Source organism: Megalobrama amblycephala, unplaced genomic scaffold, assembly GCF_018812025.1.
Source record: "Megalobrama amblycephala isolate DHTTF-2021 unplaced genomic scaffold, ASM1881202v1 scaffold626, whole genome shotgun sequence".
Taxonomy (NCBI): domain Eukaryota; kingdom Metazoa; phylum Chordata; class Actinopteri; order Cypriniformes; family Xenocyprididae; genus Megalobrama; species Megalobrama amblycephala.
In genome coordinates, this window is record NW_025953532.1 from 1 (window position 1) to 17,626 (window position 17,626).

Genomic DNA, 17,626 nt, shown 5'->3' on the forward strand with positions numbered 1-17,626 from the left:
TTTATTCCTCACTGCCGCAGCAGTGATTTTATCCATCGCTCTAGCACCAGCTCTCAGACCAAACTCTATTTCTACCCAACGCACCAATGATTTCTCACACCTCCCTTATAATAACCTTATAATAACGGATGCGGAAGTGTCTGTCACTAATGTGCTTTGGTCTGAGTGCTGTCATGATGCATCAACTTACATTCAATTTTCACCACATTCCACTGAAATGCACACACCAATTGTGTGATGATGCAATTATTTGTAATGATGATTTTCATTTTATCACTTTTTGTTTCATTTTTGTGATAACTCTCACCCTCACTTTGATGTTTGCTTATGGCATTTCTTGTCAAGAGTAACATGAAGTATAGTAGTCAACATTTGAAGTGGATCAAAAAAGTTAATCAAAGTTGTCCTAAGAACGAAGTTGTCCTAAGAAGTAGGTTTTAGGACAACTTTGATGAAAGGTTTTGATCCACTTCAAATGTTGACTACTGTATTATAGAAGAGGACACAGTAAGCTAGGCTGATTTTAGGCTGAGTTTACTTTTTTCCAGATGAGGGAAGGGGGTGAGAGGGCCATGGTTAAAGAGTCACGGTTCACTACTGCTATATAGTAAGCGAAAAACAGTAGGCCTGTCCAAAGACCCACACTTGCAGTTTTTGCACTTGACCACTTGTTTACTTAAATAATGTATGTCTGGAGTTTGGCCAAGTGTTCAAGTGGGCGCGAAGACTGCAAGTGTTTTAAGATTTTTGTCGCTGCATGATTGTGGTGCTTCATTTTCAAACATTTTACAAAATACATTTATTCTCTGCAGTCCCTGCACCATCAAATACAGTTTGAATTGTTAAAGAAATGTCAAAGCACAATTTCATGTAACTTCAAAAACATAATGCATAAAAGGTAAAAGTAACACTTAGCACTTAAAAACAAGATACTTTGTCTGTCATTCACATTTTTTCTCTTTTAATGTCAAAGATCAATTTAATCGAAATTTCAACCTATTTCTTATTGGTTCTAGGTGCATGAATTTGACAAGAACAGACACAAGATATAGGAAAGGTTTATGTACTTTTATTTGCGTTACTTTTAAGTTACAGGTGGTTTTGAGGACAAAGAGATGAATCAAGAGAAAAGAAAGAAAAATGCCAAAAAAAAAAAAAAATGAGGACTTTGGAATGGAGGAGTAAACAAGGGAGAAAAAGTAAAAACAAAGATGTTTTCTTTTGTTTCATTTCCTCATCCTCACTCTGTCTTCCTCTGCATCTTCTATTAGTGTCTATTAGTGTTCAGTGTCTTTCCTTCCTACTTTTCCTCCAAGAAAACAAACAGGAAACATTGAATCTATTACAGAGATGCACCATCTCTTTAAATATCTCCTCTTCCTATACATTTATGAAGGGAAACACTGGCAGACAGAACAGAGAGATTGTGATTTCATGATTTTAGATTATTTTATTGAAAATAATCACATTAGCTACATGTAACTCACATTCAGAGAGCCCAGATACCAAAAGACCTCCAGTTTAGACAAGTGTTTCTGTGAGAGGACAGATGTACCTTGGGGAGACTGAAAATGTAACAAGATGGTGTGTTAATGAGGTGGTAGAGAGATGGCTGATGGATTGAGTTATTCTTCCTCTTTCTCCTCTCCGTGTGTTATGACGTAGCAGATGTTCTTGTAGTCTACGTTTCCAGCCACATCTGGAGGAAAGGCAGCCCAAAGGTTGGTCATCTAGGAGAAGATAACAATCAGACGATCTTAAATAATTTGTCAAGTAAAACAAAGGCTACATTATGAAAGGCTATGTGTTTGGTTTTTTTAAAAAATGTTTTAATACATTGCTAGGCAGTGACTAGGATGTTCTGAGTGCCTGTGTATGGTGCAACAGAAAAAGCAAACCCCTATATATCTCTATATGTGGCTCAGGTTCTACCTATAATGAATAGCATTTTTCATAATATACATTGTTTAAAAGCAGGTTTACAGAGATTCTTGATGTTAATGTTTATAGTGCCTTAATGCCTGATTGTCCACATTTACAAATTAGAGTTGGCCGTACTATAAATGTATGGCTAAGGGATATTTTTACTTGTTTAATCACACATTTGTTCTCAATAAGCCATACACTTTGAATATTGAATTTGATTCCTGTCATAGCACATACAGTAATTATGATTCTTGCTTTAGCAAACTAATTAAAATAATCTAACAACAACTAACCTCCTCAGCGGTAAATCTGTCACACTGGGTGGTCAGGAGTTCCTCAAGGCTATAGGAAAAAAAATGTTATATTCTTGAAAATGAATCTTCACCATATTTGTAAGGGCTTTAAAGTTTAACATTCTTTTTTGTGAACAATGAGTCAGGACACTTACAATTCCTTCTTGATGGTGCCTGTAGCCTCAGGGTCCAGAACTTTGAAAGCACTCACGATAACATCCTCAGGGTCAGCACCTTAATGAAGAGTTGGATGGATAAATGTTGTGAATATTTGATAAGATGTCAATACTACGCATTCTATAAATACAAAACTATATTTTGTAAGTTTTCATAACCCTTCATTGTAAGTAATTGTAAGTCTAAAGGAGCTGCTTCACGTTTTTTGCCATTTTTATCATCCTGTAGCTCAAACAGTAGAGCATGGTACAAGCAACAGCAGTGTCATCGGTTTTATTCCTAGGGAATACACAAACTGATAAAATGTTTACCTTGAAAGCAGTATAAGTCACTTTGAATAAAAGTGTCTGCCAAATGCATGTAAATGTATCTGGCAGGTAAAATTTATGTGCCGAGGTAAAAGTTACAAATATTAATTCTTAACCTCTAACCAAAAGTATGTACAATAGAAATGATTTGTGATTAAAAGAATAACTAAGTCAGAGAAGATTTAAACAACTCACCCTTTAGCTTCTCACCAAACATGGTGAGGAAGACAGTGAAGTTGATGGGGCCGCTGGCCTCTTTGACCATGGCTTCCAGCTCCTCATTTTTCACATTTAGTTGACCCATGGAAGCCAGCACATCTCTCAGATCGTCCTTGCTGATAATACCATCCCTGTTCTGGTCGATGATTGTGAAGGCCTGTTTGTTTTAGGGAGGGTAAGACAGTTTAGACATTAGTCACATTTATGGGGTGCGGACTGAGTCTATGTAACATACCATTGAGGATTATTGGTAAGTACAAAGAACAATCTTCACAGTGTTTCTAGGCTTTAAAGTATACATAGGATCTAAATTTTAATTGAAGTTACTACTAATTACATCATTGGTCGCCAAAGTTACACAAGATGTTTTTACACAAGAAAAAAATTATTTTGTAGTTGTGAAATACATTTCCCTTTCTGGCATGAGGTCTTCATGTTCTGAACATCGTTGAAACTGGAAACGACATCTGAGATCAAGAAGTATCTTGGCAGCTGCTGCCCACTTGTCTAAGTTGTTAAAAGGTCACGGAATGTACAACAAGACTTTGGGGGTATTTAAGGAGGGGGGATTGATTACATCTGCCAGGCCCAACTAATCTCCCTACCACCTCTCCTTACTACTTACAATAGCTATTGTTTTTGCTAATTGGTTATTGAACATAAAACTAATGTTACACTTGGTGACTACTTTTTGGAATAAAGTAGTCACCAAGTGTAACATTAGTTTTATGTTTCCAAAATCTACCACTTGCTGAGTTACTAGTTAACACAGAAATCTGAAATGTAAGATTTTCAAACACATGAGCATGGATGAATATCTAACATGTCCTCAACATTAATCACTGATATGATTTGATTGATTGATTTGATTGATGTTAAAACTACTCCCTGAAAATTTTCTGTGTTGTGTTGTGTTGAAAAAATCTACAGCTTAAATGTATATGTTCCTTAGGAATAATGTTTATGATAAATCAGTACATGTTAATGTATTGAACTAATTTTAGGTTTAGCAAAAATTTAACAAACATAAGTCAAATTACTGAAGAACGTGCTCTGTACCTCCTTGTATTCCTGGATCTGGCTCTGCTCAAACATGGAGAAGACATTAGAGCTGCCGCCCTCTGCCTGCTGCCTCCTCTTGGCCTTCTTGGGTGCCTAGAGAGAAACACATATGTATGGAGTGAAAAAAACACACATGAATGTTTTGCTGCTCCATTTCAGTTACGAGTTCTGTCATCATATTCATTTTTCTGCTAATTTCCCAGTGAAAATGTATTGTTCATGTTGCAATTTCAAATGTATATTTCCAGTGACAATGGGGCTCTATATTTCAGAAGGTGTCAAGGAAAGATGTTTTGTAAAGTTGTCAAGTGCACTGGCACCTCAACTTCGTTCTCTTGCCAAATTTCTGACTATCTAATGACTGACACAGATTAATCTGTTATCAAATGATGAGGAGTGTCCATCAATTAACCTCATCTTGAAGAATTGAGTTTATATTTTTTTTGTCTTAAGTCTTCTAAAAGCACTCACCATCTCTCAATTTTTTTGCCGTTGGTCAAAGAGGAGAAGTATACACCACACTGATGTGACTGACATATTCGTAGTTCCTTTCTGGGGTCTTATATACTAGCCTGGGTGTGCTAACTTTAGCCTGAACATCAGGTTTAGGAAAGTGAGTGCTGGTGAAAGTAGAAGAGAGGAGGTGTATGAAATGCTTTGGTGTCACTTTTCACCCCGATCCGAAATAGGATTTGCACGCCTTGGAATGAGGTGAATTCAGTCCAGTAATTTTGGCAATAGTTTGATTTACCTTGTGGGCAAATATGGCAAGGGCAAGGAGATTGTTGCTGCCTTGACCGAAGGGCTCAGTTTCTTCTCATCGTATTAACTCTGTCTCTGTTGAGACTTAAATTTGTAGATTCATGTTAAGCCTTGATATATGGATATCTTTTCTGGAACTAAGAATATTAAAACAACCCATAGTATCACCTGCCTAAATGACATACTATAGACAGTCATTTATTTAAATGCCTTTTCACAATAAGAAATTGGTCAACAATAGTTTCATAAATCAATACTGGCTGTAAATTAGACCACTTCACATCAACTGAAGTTTTCTTTTATAAGAACACTGATTTAGATTTAGCTCAAATATAAATGATAGTCCTGTAACACTGAACAGCTCCAACATTATCTTTAGATGTGTCTGTTTTATTATCATGTAACCAAAGACCAAACAAGGGTTAATGTTCTTCACCTACTCAAAAGATTAAATCAAATATATCTAATTAGAGACATCTATTACTATACTATCATAGTTAATAAGTATTGGTGGGATTTGAATATTTGTAAGACCTTGTTTGCTTGCATGTCCGTTTTGTAACATATATAACTGTAGTATTCAACAATATTCTCATATGTATAATATCCTTTTACGCATGATATTCACTTTCTTGTGTGTTCAGTATGAACATCATCTTTCTTACCATATGAAAATAATGACATAATTGCTAATACCTCATTCATTTCTTTCAAAGTAAACACATTAGCTACATATGATAGATTAGCTTGCATATGTTTTTGTTTTTCACTAAATGTAAATAAATGTAAATATGATTTTGAGATTATAAAAATGTAAATTATCTAAAGATTTCTCACAGTAGCTAACTAACAACATATTGATTCTGGCAAATCATAAAGGTGCTGTACCATATATAGGATGTTTGGTGTGTATTTTATGAATAAGTGTCTGAACAGAAAGGGAAGTTTGATGACTAAACATAAATTTCAAGCACTGGGGCTCTATATAGAGGAGCCTATAGACCTCCAGGGTAGTCCAAAACAGCATTCTGCAGCCCTCCCACTTCTCACCATATATGCAATCCATAGCAGACATTTATCATGAGCCCAGCACTGAACGCATGTATTGAAATACAGGGTTGTGGAAACTGATACTTTGTCTCTACAGGGATCTTGGTATTTTCTTTGGTACTTCTGCTAACTGTCACTCCCACTTTTTGAGCATTGAGCTAAAAATAACATTTCTAACTTAAATTGTTATAAATCTTAAATACTTTGGAGCACAGACATAAGTTGGCGGATTGTTATAGAAATTATGAAAAAAAATATAGAATTTTAAGTGTATCAATGTTTTATGTATATTTTATAATGTTTGACTCTAGAACTTCTAAAAAAATTCAGAACAAGTTGTGTACCAAATTTTAGGTTGATATCTCAAAAAATTAGCTGTCAGCAATATTTTGTTTGGGCGTAGTACCAACCTAGTGCCCACCACTATTTTAAAATAAAGGTCTGAACACGCCTTATGACTCTGATAAATATTCTTGTTGTAAATTAAGAAATTACTTTTCCTCTGTCGTTTGAAAAAAAATCAACACTAAAAATTACAGTAAGCTTTCAAATGATACATAGTCTATCAATATTACTTTAGATTTAGACTAAGATATTATAGTTTTAAATTTATAATGAACATAAACATTTTACATGAAAAAAACATGTAAAAATGTTTCTTGCACACCAAATCAACCAATCATATTACAGTTATGTATGAATGATCATGTGAAAAGTTATTTTAAATTGTAATAATGTTTCACATTTTTACAGTGTTTACAATCACTGTTTTAATGTATTTTTTCATCAAAGAAATGCAGCCTTGGAGAGCATAAGAAATTATATTTAAGTTATAGTAACCTTATTTAAAAAAAAAAAAATAATAATGCAATTTTTTCTTTATTCTAACATTATTCAGTATTTTAACATTACAACACAATATTGTCCAAAATATATTTTAAAACATCAGTTTAACTGGATGTCTGTCCACTACAATATACTGTGCATCATTGTTTCCTGTGAATCAAATTTAGACCCTTGGTGTCGGTAATTCTCTTTGAGTAATAATTTTGTAATGTATTTTACAATTTGAAGATTTTGCCATATGGGAAGAGCAAGTAAAAATATTGCCTTGCCACTGACTATGCAGCAGTAATGTTATAAGTTGAAGTAGAATTATTAGTCATTAAAAAATTCAACAATTCAGACAGAGTTTAAGTGCCACTACAAGAAAAGGTGTAGTGGAAAAAGTGACAGCTGCAGACAGAATTAACTCACCATCCCCCAATTTTCACACACACTGTTCTGACAAATGTTCTTTCTCCAACAAATTTTCATCTGGCCTATACACGACTTTCCAAGTTTTATGGGGACTTTCCAAAGACATTTTTACTGTACAGTCTGTGTATTATATCCCCTAACCCTATCCCTAAACACAACACTCACATAAAACTTTATGCATTTTAAAAAAAAAATTGGTTAAAAAAAAAAAAAATTTAATTGATTTATAAGCTGTTTTCCTCATGGGGACCAAAAATGTTCCCATGGTTAACGATTTCCAGTATTACATTTTGTAGGGTTTACCAGGACCACACACACACACACACACACACGTTTTTTTGCTAGTGAGGACATTGCATAGACTTCAATTGATTTTATATCAGGTCAATGATATTTTCTATCACCTAACCCAACCCACATCACAGAAACATGTGCACATCACTAGGTAAAAAAAAAAAAAAAAACTCTTTTAGCTGAGTTAAAGCTAGTGAGGACCAGGTCAATGTCCTCACTAGTGGGTTATGAAAGTATTTTACAATACAAGTGAGGACATTTGGTCCTCACAAGTATAGTCAAAAGAAGTACACACACACTTTCACTTATGGCTGTTGTCCCTTGCTCTATAAGCACATACTCTCTTCTCTCCCACACCCCTTAGTTAAATATAGGGCAGGGGTTCCCAAACTTTTTTGTCAGCCAAGCTTCTTAGATATTAAATATTTACTTCAAGTATCCTCTGTGATTTTAAGTTACTATTTTAATAATTTAACAACACATTCATGTCTGTTCATGGTCATTCTTGTGTTTTAGGAACCCAATCAAATATAATTTAGTAATATGCATAATAATAATAATAACAATGGTGTTTCCCCATTCTGCAGCCTTGGAAGCAGGGATAGGCTCCAGCATTTTCGTTATCCTACTGAGGACAAGTGATTTGGAGAATGGATAGATAGATGGAGGAGGAATATTTGATTATAATTATAATCGGCAACACTTTAGATTACAGCTGTCACAACAGGTCAGGTAAAATCGAGAATGGGATCCAATTGCAGTACTTTTATTTTTTAAACAAAAGCAAAGACAATAATCCACAACAAAGAAGATCACAGGTAGTGTTGCCAACTGCTTTCAATTGAAAGTAGTTAAAACTGGTAGCTAAATGTCACTAGATGACATCATAATGACAAATTTCTTGATCTATATAAATAAGATCAGTGGGCAAAATAACATCTAGATAAGCTTTGTCCAAGAAGTTTCTAGATTTGTCCCTAAACATTAAAAAAAAAAAAAAAAAAAGTCTCAAAAGGGACGGGGAAGTCACTAAATCTAGTAATGGCACCAGCGGAGTTGCAACACGCTGGAAAGCCAAAACAGGAATAACACCTAACCTCTATAATGATCTGAACTCTCTGCTATCTTTGCAAACTGATGGAATGTATGGTAATGAGCAGATTGGTGCATATCATTGAGAAGAAAAACCTTTTCTCCCCATACCAAAGTGGTTATATGCAGATATACTCCTTATATACTCCTTATATGCAGATGACGGCGCGCTGTGGAAAAGGGGGCGCAATGTAGGGCATTTAGAGAAGTGTATGCAGAATGCTGTTAAAAAAGTAGAGAATTGGACTAATGAATGGAGTTTTTGTTTCTCAGTAGCAAAAACATTTAAATGTATGGACAGAACTTGGAGCAGGTGTCAGTAATTAGATTTCTAGGAATGTGGATGGAAAACTGAATTCAAATTCAAAACTGAAAATTAAAAATTCAAAACTGAATTTTAGAATTCATATTCAGAAAATGATATACAAATGTAAAAAAACAATAAATGTAATGAGGTGTTTGGCAGGAGTTGAATGGGAGGCATGTCGTCAGTCTCTCAAAAGTATATACTGTGCACTGATATGAGCAGCTATTGATTATAGCAGTATGGAGTACAGTTCTAAACTAAAACACAACTGTTGGGTTTTTAGATTTTGCACCCAGGGACTTTTTTGTAGTTACTGGGCTGTTACGTGTGTCTACCGAATTTCATACCTGTACGTGAAACATAGCGTGAAGGGCGCTTAATTGAAATTTTGTAGGTGGCGCTATCGAGCCATTCACACCTAATTCTGAAACCCATATCATATGTAAATTTTCACGACTTCTGATGCATGTGTAACTGGTGTGAAAAATGTATTGATTTAATCTGACTTTTGTTTATTTCCTTCTGTATTTGTATTATTTTTATTTATTTTATTTTTTTTCCCTTCTCTTAAATTGGTTTATAAATGCTTATATTTTTCTACATTTGTACAAATTGGTATAGTGAACTTCACGAAATTTTGTTTCGATATTATCATTCACAAGTTATATGAAAATAGCGTTAAAATAGCGGAACTTTTCTTTGGGGATTTGTTGGGGAAGGGAACGTTATCGGTGGAACGCACCTGCGGGGTTTCCTCTTGCACGGCAAGCGATTGCGTCAGTCTACTTGTGTATGAAGCCGATGACGCATGTGATTTTCGCTTCCCCCGAAAAATATCCTGGTATGATGATGTTACTTGTTTAAAATGCATATTTGTTGCTGGAAGAATGTGATTGATTTATAGTAACATTTGATTATGTTAGCTATGATGAAAATGTATCGTTTAATGTGTTATTTGGTTTAAATGATGTATATCATGACGCTAACTAATTAGCATTGTATGCTTAGTGTGTACCAGAGTGGGAAAAGCTGTCGCCCCGTTGCTCCACTGATTATTTCTCTTAATTACAGGTATGTTCGATCAATCAGTTCTGTTTCAAAAAGAAAAGAGATTTAGTTGACTGATAATGAATGTATATTGTACAGAGAGTGTGTTATGGGAGAGAGAATCGAATTTAATTGTTTATGCTGTCTGTGACGCACTTTGTGCGGCCTGCACATGGTACGGTGCTGATTATATCCCATGTTTTATTCCATTTTTGATGTTTAATGTGTGAAATATGGGTTTATACATACAAGTGGTATTATAATTGTTTATATGTTATTATAGGAAGTTATATTGTATAAATATTTGAATTAATGCATATGTTAATAATGTAATATAGATATTGTATTTAATATACTATTGTAATATACTAATTATTTTATATTATACACTACTGTAATATATTTATTGTAATAGAATAAGAATATTGATCTGATGTATAAGAAAAACAAGATATTTATATATTTATAAGCAGTATAATTGATTTAAATTTATATAATTCTTTTCCATTATTGTATAATGTCAGTCTACTTGTGTATGAAGCCGATGACGCATGTGATTTTCGCTTCCCCCGAAAAATATCCTGTGTGTACCAGAGTGGGAAAAGCTGTCGCCCCGTTGCTCCACTGATTATTTCTCTTAATTACAGAAGTACAGTGCTGAATCTCAACAAGTGGTTGTGTGGTCCTTGTGTGAGTGTGAGAGTGACCGGTCCAGACACGCTACACATGTGTAAAGTTTCAGGAGTTTTCAAACATGTTTAGGCCCTCAAAAGGAAGAAGAATTGACCAAGCAATTACAATAGGGCCCTTCCACCATCATTGCTCAGGCCCTAAATACATGGATGGCTCTAAAAATCCTGAATCTGGAAATACAGCAGCAGCAGTCTACATAACCCCAATTCAAAGTTATAATATCAAAAAGAATTTCAGATCTTGTTTTTACTACAGAGACAATAGCAATATTCCTAGCTCTTCAGTGGATAGAAGAAGTATAACCAATAAGATCAGTAATTTGTACAGACATCTTTAAGATCTTTGGGAATAAATAATTTGTCACTTCAGGTTCTGTTAGGAAATGGCCCAAAACAATCGCGAATATTTCATAAATTAATCATTTTCTTAAAAGAAACAAGATTAATCAATAGAATTTAAGATACCGTTGTATTATTTTTCCCCCTTCATTTTTATTTATTGTCTTATTGTTTTCAAACTTCCCAACCATTATGCGCTCCACACTCCTATTCAGTAGGTGGCGGGAATGCACCATTTAAGTTGGTCTGCCAACCGCCACACTAGAAGAAGACGAAGAAGAAGAACCGACTGTGCTCAGAGTTTACATTTCCTTGACGACGGTCTGTAGTCCCTTTCAGTCTTTGGTAGGATGGTAATGTGTCTGTGTGATTTGAGTAAAGTAGACCGTTAATTAATTCCTTATACAATTTAATGCTTATGAAATGACAGAATACAAACTACTTTTTAGACATATATTTGATATTACGTGGATATTACTATCTTAAGTCATCCCGAATTAACAGATATCTTCAGCAAATGTCGAAGGGTTTTTTCCGTCGTTTGTTCCAGTTAGTTTTATTTCCGATTATTTTTCCTCAAGCGATTTGTCAGAACGCTGCACAACACCACTCAATCGATTCAACAAACTCATCGGTTTCAGCTTCACCCGCAGCGCTAAATGTCACATTCACAGATGGAAGTGCTGAGCCCATCAGTCCAATGGGTAAGAGAATGAATTTATGTCAATATCATGTCTACGTAATATTTTAACCCCCAAATAAAAGTAAATTAGGCTGATTCAGCTTAAAGAAAGGTTTTAGCCGTTTTTAGGACCATTAACATGTTTAAACTGACATCCGTGTCGCTTTCTAATTCTCTTTGCATTTTCTTTTCCTACAGTGACTGATTCTAACATCACTGATCAGACTCCATTGAGCACCGATCTTAGCCCATACCCCTTCACTTTTACTGATAACGCACCTACTAAGCAGTCACGATCAACAACAGAAGCGACTAATGAGTTGAGGGCAGAAATTAACTCTTCGTATCCACTCAAACTCAACTCAAATGACTCGTCTGCAACTGCTACACCGAAGGGTACATTCACAGGTGGTAGTGCTGTTCTGCCCACTGATGCCACCATAGTGCCCATCACAAGCCCATCGGGTGAGTCGAAAGAAGCTTAATCTCATAAGGCTTTTGTGCATAAATTAATCTTGTTTTTATTAAGAATCTCATGACTTTATTCTCATGACAATTAAGCACTGGAATAACTATGGCATTTGTATAATTTTGAAAGAAATTTCATCAAATAAAGATTACATTGCAGTACAGACATTATGCATTCTAGGTAGGGTTGGGAATCATAAGAAATTTTCCGGTTCCGATCCCGGTTCTGCCTAACAATGTTTAAAATAATTAAACAACCAATGAAAAATAGTAGTAATGGAAAAAATGCACAATACTCAACTCAAACAGTCCTTTTTGTTTATTATTCTTGTAAATTGAATTTAACAGACAGCTAATCTCAACAAATTCGCTAACACTACAAGGGTTCATTAGTTAACATTAGTTAACTACATTAACTAATAATGAACTGAATTTCTAAAGCATTTATTAATCTTTGTTAATGTTAATTTCAACATTTACTAATGCATTATTAAAATAAAGAGTTGTTTTTGTTAACATTAGTTAACGCACTGAAAAGTAACATGAGCAAACTATGAACAGCTGGATTTTTATTAACTAACGTTAACAAAGATTAACAGATACAGTAACAAATGTATTACTCATGGTTAATTCATTACAAATTAACCTTATCGTAAAGTGTTACCACAAATTCATCACAAATAAGATGCTTGAACACGCATGTAAGATCCAGACAGGTGAAACAATATTTTTGTAAGTTGGATTCATAAAGACTTGGCTTGTTTCTGAAAGAATGATTCAGTGATAGATACATTTTAACAGTAATTTGTTGCCACCTAGTGGTGTAACTGTGCAATCAATACAGTTCTTATTTGAAGTCCAGTTACTTACAGAAGGTGATTTATTCTATTTTGATCAGTAACATCAGCTTTTCTATCTGAAAAGTAAACTTTTGTATACTTCTTTGATAATTGGAATATTTGTAACACAGAAATAATGATACTGTGTGTTTGAAAAGATTGTTTATGAAGCTGTTTATACAGGCACAGAAGCCAATGGCACGTATGTTGCTATGCTTATTGGCATATCTGGTGGCACATCTGGTCTTCATTAGTATGTGTCCGTGGATAGTAGCATGTCACATTCATAGTCGATAGTCGATCTTTTGGCAGGCTATGCTGTTTTCAGTTGATGAATAAACAGTAGTCTAGTGCGCTTCACATCTAATAAATTGCAATAGGTTTAAAGTTTTTTTTGTTGCTTTTGATATGGAACAAAGTCTCAGATTTCAAATTCTGTCCATTTCATTAAGAAATTCAAGCAATAAATACCGTTTTGGCGCTCTTTAATGTGGCGTGATAGATTGTAGCTTCTGGGTACTCGCCTGTGCGTTAATGCATAGCAAAAGATTCGTGCCAGTTTAATTTTTGTTCTTGATCCAGTGCTCTGCTGCTACATTGGAGCGCACTCGCCACCAACTGGACAGGGGTGGGAATTACAGTTACAATTTACAATAGATCACCCTCAGTGTAATCTGTCACCGTGATGGACGGCCTTCAGATTTTTCCGTCAGTGATAAAAAAAAAATTCCGTCAACGACGGATAATTTTCGGTTAACACGACCGAAAATTAATATATATATTAAAGGGTTAGTTTACCCAAAAATGAAAATTATGTCATTTATTACTCACCCTCATGTCGTTCCACACCCGTAAGTCCTTCGTTCATTTTCGGAACACAAATTTAGATATTTTTGATTAAATCCGATGGCTCAGTGAGGCCTGCATTGCCAGCAAGATCATTTCCTTTTTCAGTGCCCAGAAAGACATATTTAAAACAGTTCATGTGAGTACAGTGGTTCAACCTTAATGTTATGAAGCAACGAGAATACTTTTTTGTGCCCCAAAAAAATAAAATAACGACTTTATTCAACAATATCTAGTGATGGGCGATCTCAAAACACTGCTTCATTAAAGGGTTACTTCAGGATTTAGCATTAAGCTTTGTATTAGTAGAATACCACTAGTATTTTCGAATTACAGTGCTTTCCCCCTTCATATCAGCCCGAGATGAGAGATTTATGCATTTTTATTCTGTAAAAAAGCCTCCAATGACGCAAAAATCGTCATTTTGCGTCATCGGAGGCTTTTTTGGCCAGAGGCATAAAACTACAGCCAGTAATAGCAGGTAGTTCCGCATTTTTTCACCATGCCCATACATATGCGCTTTTGAGGTTACTCACGGACATAGATCAAAGATTTTATCAAAAGTGGGTGTCAATTATATTTTTAAGCTTAACATATTTTGTTATAGTCTGCACTACATCAGTGGTTCATCTCGCAAATTTATCGGTCTCTGCAGTCATCTCAACCAATACAGCAACAGGCTTTTGTGGTAACGTTAGCATAAATAGATAAATAGACTAACTCAGTTTTACAGAACAGTGGCTTTACTTTGATAACAGTCAACTTATATGCAACTTATATGTAATTGTCTATCTAACGTTACTTTGCTAAGTTTGCAGTTTTACTGCTACCTATGTGCTACCTACAACACTACATAGGCTAACGTTACTGTGTTATCAGTCTAGTATCAGCGAGTCTTACCTCTAGGCGAATACGCTTAGTACCAGATGCCCAGGCTGTTCGTCCTCTGGGAAAGTGAATATCGATCGCGGTGTCCTTCAGAATGGTTCTCTTCATTGCAAGGATATTTGGTTCGTAGTCCTCGTGCTTGAAATGGAGACTACATATTCTGCGGTTTTTTAGGTTTTCTATAACGGTGTCATCTCCAAACTTCGGGTGTTTGATGGCCCGCAGCCACTGTTTAAATCGCTCCAAATCTTTAACTTAATCGGAAAATGATGGAAACTTACTTGTCCTTTCCTGGTTTTGGGTGTACATCCACGTACAAAGCAATTTAGCACCATTTCGTTGTAAATGTATGAACTAACTCACGATTTATAGAATTAATATGTAACAAAGCAAGCCTAGTTGTTTGAATTTTCCTGGTAATTCCGCCTGTAACCGATAGGCGCGGTTTGGGCGTGGCCTCGCAGGGGCAGCAAAACAAGTGCATTCTGGGAGTTGTTGTCTTTCATCCACATTAGTCAAAAATACATTTTCTGCCTTTTCTCAGTCTAGAAAGCTCCAAATTCAAAAATAATTTCACATTTCTACTACATAAATGACCAATTTTAAATACACATTCATCTTTCCAGGGGTGAAGTACCCCTTTAAGCTTCGAAGCTTTACGAATCTTTTGTTTCGAATTAGTGGTTCGGAGCACATATCAAACTGCCAAAGTCATGTGAACTATTGAACTAATTTGAAACAAATGATCCGTAAAGCTGCTATTGGTCATGACGTATAGCAGCACTGTGTGGTCCATATAAGCTGCGAATGCTCTGCATACCCAAGGTATTCGTGGACTCTGCAATTAATACTAACACTAGTATAAATTACTATTAAATCCCTTGTTTGAGGTGGACCATAAAGTCTACATGATAAAATGTTGGTAATGTATATGTAACTGTCCGTAATTTATTTATTTGCCAAATGACGGTAATGTTCATTAAATCTGCCAGTTGCAGAGGCTTCCAAGTAAGCTGATCTACAGCAGCTTTTGCGCTTTTGCTCTTTTGTTATGGAGCGTCATCATTGTCCCGCAATGAGGTTTGCTGGCCCATGGAGGATTTCACGGGCAGGATAAGCTGTGAGCTGTATCTGATTTAGAACGAGCAGAAATCTGTGAGAAATATAACGACCTAAAGACAAAAGAACTGATAAAAATAAACGTATGTAGGAGCAATAGGCTTGTGGGTAGCGCTGTGTCATATGCCATAGCTGCGCACAAGGCAACCCACGTTCCAGTCTCAGCTCAAGGTCGTTCACACAGAACACGTTTTTGCTTTCAAAACTGCGAAACGTGTGCGGTGGAATAGGGGAAAAATGCAAGGTCCCGAGACACGTTTTGAACTGATTTGAACCCCGCGTTTTTAGAATGCCGCCTCATGTGCGAGACGCTGCAAAAGACGCAAGACGCAGACTATACACGTCTTTCTAGCCAAATATTTAAATGGATGCCTTTTGTAGTAATCAAATGTGGGTGCTTTGTGCAAAAAGTTTCAGCACTCTAGCTCAAATTCAGTGAGTTACGGATACTGAAGCAGAAAGTGTTACAACCATACCCGGTCTCCCCTACTTTTAAAAATACTTTGAAAATGTTACAAGTTTAAACTAAAGTATCTTTAAACATATCAATATATACATATTTGACCATTGAGCTATTCCACCCTCATCACACTGGTAAGTTCAATGTGAGTTGTCTCGCTCCCGCAGACTGCCTGTGTGATGTCACACCTGACTTCTGTGACATTGGATGCTGTTGTGATGTCATGGACTGTGGTCTCCTGAACCTCAGCAATGTGTTTAACAGCTGTGGCCAGGATGTGAGGTAACTGCTTCTGTCTGTTATTAAACCAAAAATTATTCAGACACTAGATGTAATTTTTTATATTTTTTTTACTAGTGGGTGCAGCACACTGTAGTTCATTTATGTAAATGAGGATAGCAAAATAAAGTAAACTGTGACATTATACCCAAACATTCTTCATACAGTGGACTACCAGTAAAATTGATAAAAAATTTGGGACCAAAAATTATACAGACACTTTGACCTGACCATGTTTTGCTAAAGTGTTATCTGACATAATTAAGATTAATTTTTTCTAAGACAGATTAACTCTGAGACCTTGTCATATTTTATTACCATTTTTTTTTAACTATAGTGAATAAACTGTAATAATGAATGAAATATTCAAGGTGTCTGAATAAATTTTGGTTTGACTGTATGTGTCCTCTAACCTTTGAATGTGCTTTAAAACACAGCTGTATTTGTCACATATAGGTTTGGCGTCTGTCTTGAGAGCTGGCTAATGTTCAGAACACAAATTGATCCAGCACTGGTTACTCTCACTGGAAACCTCTTTTGTGTTCAGAGAGAAGAGGGTACTATATTTTCACTCACTGCACTCCAGTCCCTTACCCTTGCAAAATTCTCTTAAGGCCCTGATATACTTAAAGCTAAATCTATGAATGAAGGCCAAAGCGAAGTTCGTTTCAAGAGGTTGAAACAGCTTGCCAAAGCGAACTTTCTGGAAATCACTAAAAACAGTGGGACATTCTAAAACGTTTAATGTAAAAAGAAGCTTGGTGTGCCAGAATCTATTAAGACAGTGAAAAGATCACATTTAATATACACATTACTGATTATGCATACTACATGCAGATGAACAAGGAATATGAACGTGATAAATGGCACATTAATTGCTTGCTTTATGATTGCTATCTATGGGAAATGCTTAATGTGAAACTTTGTGCCTTGCATTCATATGCTGTGTTCATTTTATAAATAAGGTGTATACTGAATTTGGTCCTCCAATATCACTGTCTTAATGCATTAAGCCACGTTAAACATTTTCTTTACAATGGTTTTCTTTGGAAAATACATAACATGCAATTTAGAGTGTTGCATTCATATTCTGGCCGCTTCTGTTTAAACTGTGTAGTATGCATCATCATCATCGGTATACTGAATTTGGTCTGTAAATCTCACTGTTTTAGTACATTGGTACTCAGTAGAAGCCTGGTAAAAATAACTGGCAGGCA

General features: G+C 35.4%; 2 protein-coding genes across 2 annotated transcripts; one reads left to right on the plus strand and one right to left on the minus strand.

The window, feature by feature from the left end:
• Nucleotides 1-1,053: 1,053 nt before the first annotated feature.
• On the minus strand, nt 1,054-4,599 carry LOC125262149 (myosin regulatory light chain 2, skeletal muscle). The gene is made up of 6 exons (XM_048180704.1): nt 4,457-4,599; nt 3,983-4,078; nt 2,900-3,080; nt 2,375-2,453; nt 2,220-2,268; nt 1,054-1,730 (listed from the first exon to the last, which is right to left on the minus strand). Exons 1-6 carry the CDS (start codon nt 4,457-4,459, stop codon nt 1,626-1,628), a joined length of 513 nt encoding a protein of 170 aa, XP_048036661.1. The 5' UTR covers nt 4,460-4,599; the 3' UTR covers nt 1,054-1,625.
• Nucleotides 4,600-11,036: 6,437 nt separating this feature from the next.
• On the plus strand, nt 11,037-17,037 carry LOC125262150. The gene is made up of 5 exons (XM_048180705.1): nt 11,037-11,149; nt 11,410-11,532; nt 11,709-11,975; nt 16,298-16,412; nt 16,866-17,037. The coding sequence occupies exons 1-5, from the start codon at nt 11,056-11,058 to the stop codon at nt 17,020-17,022; spliced, it is 756 nt and encodes a 251-aa protein (XP_048036662.1). The 5' UTR covers nt 11,037-11,055; the 3' UTR covers nt 17,023-17,037.
• Nucleotides 17,038-17,626: the final 589 nt, after the last annotated feature.

What these genes read in the sequence shown, in the direction of transcription:
- LOC125262149 (XM_048180704.1), bottom strand. An exon ending in AGATCCAGGAATACAAGGAG is followed by an intron (nt 3,081 to 3,982) that starts GTACAGAGCACG and finishes TAAAACAAACAG; the next exon opens with GCCTTCACAATCATCGACCA. An exon ending in ACAGATTTACCGCTGAGGAG is followed by an intron (nt 1,731 to 2,219) that starts GTTAGTTGTTGT and finishes ATCTTCTCCTAG; the next exon opens with ATGACCAACCTTTGGGCTGC.
- LOC125262150 (XM_048180705.1), top strand. Translation starts at nt 11,056, where the DNA reads ATGCACCATTTAAGTTGGTCTGCCAACCGCCACACTAGAAGAAGACGA. An exon ending in GCCCATCACAAGCCCATCGG is followed by an intron (nt 11,976 to 16,297) that starts GTGAGTCGAAAG and finishes TCGCTCCCGCAG; the next exon opens with ACTGCCTGTGTGATGTCACA. An exon ending in AGCTGTGGCCAGGATGTGAG is followed by an intron (nt 16,413 to 16,865) that starts GTAACTGCTTCT and finishes TGTCACATATAG; the next exon opens with GTTTGGCGTCTGTCTTGAGA.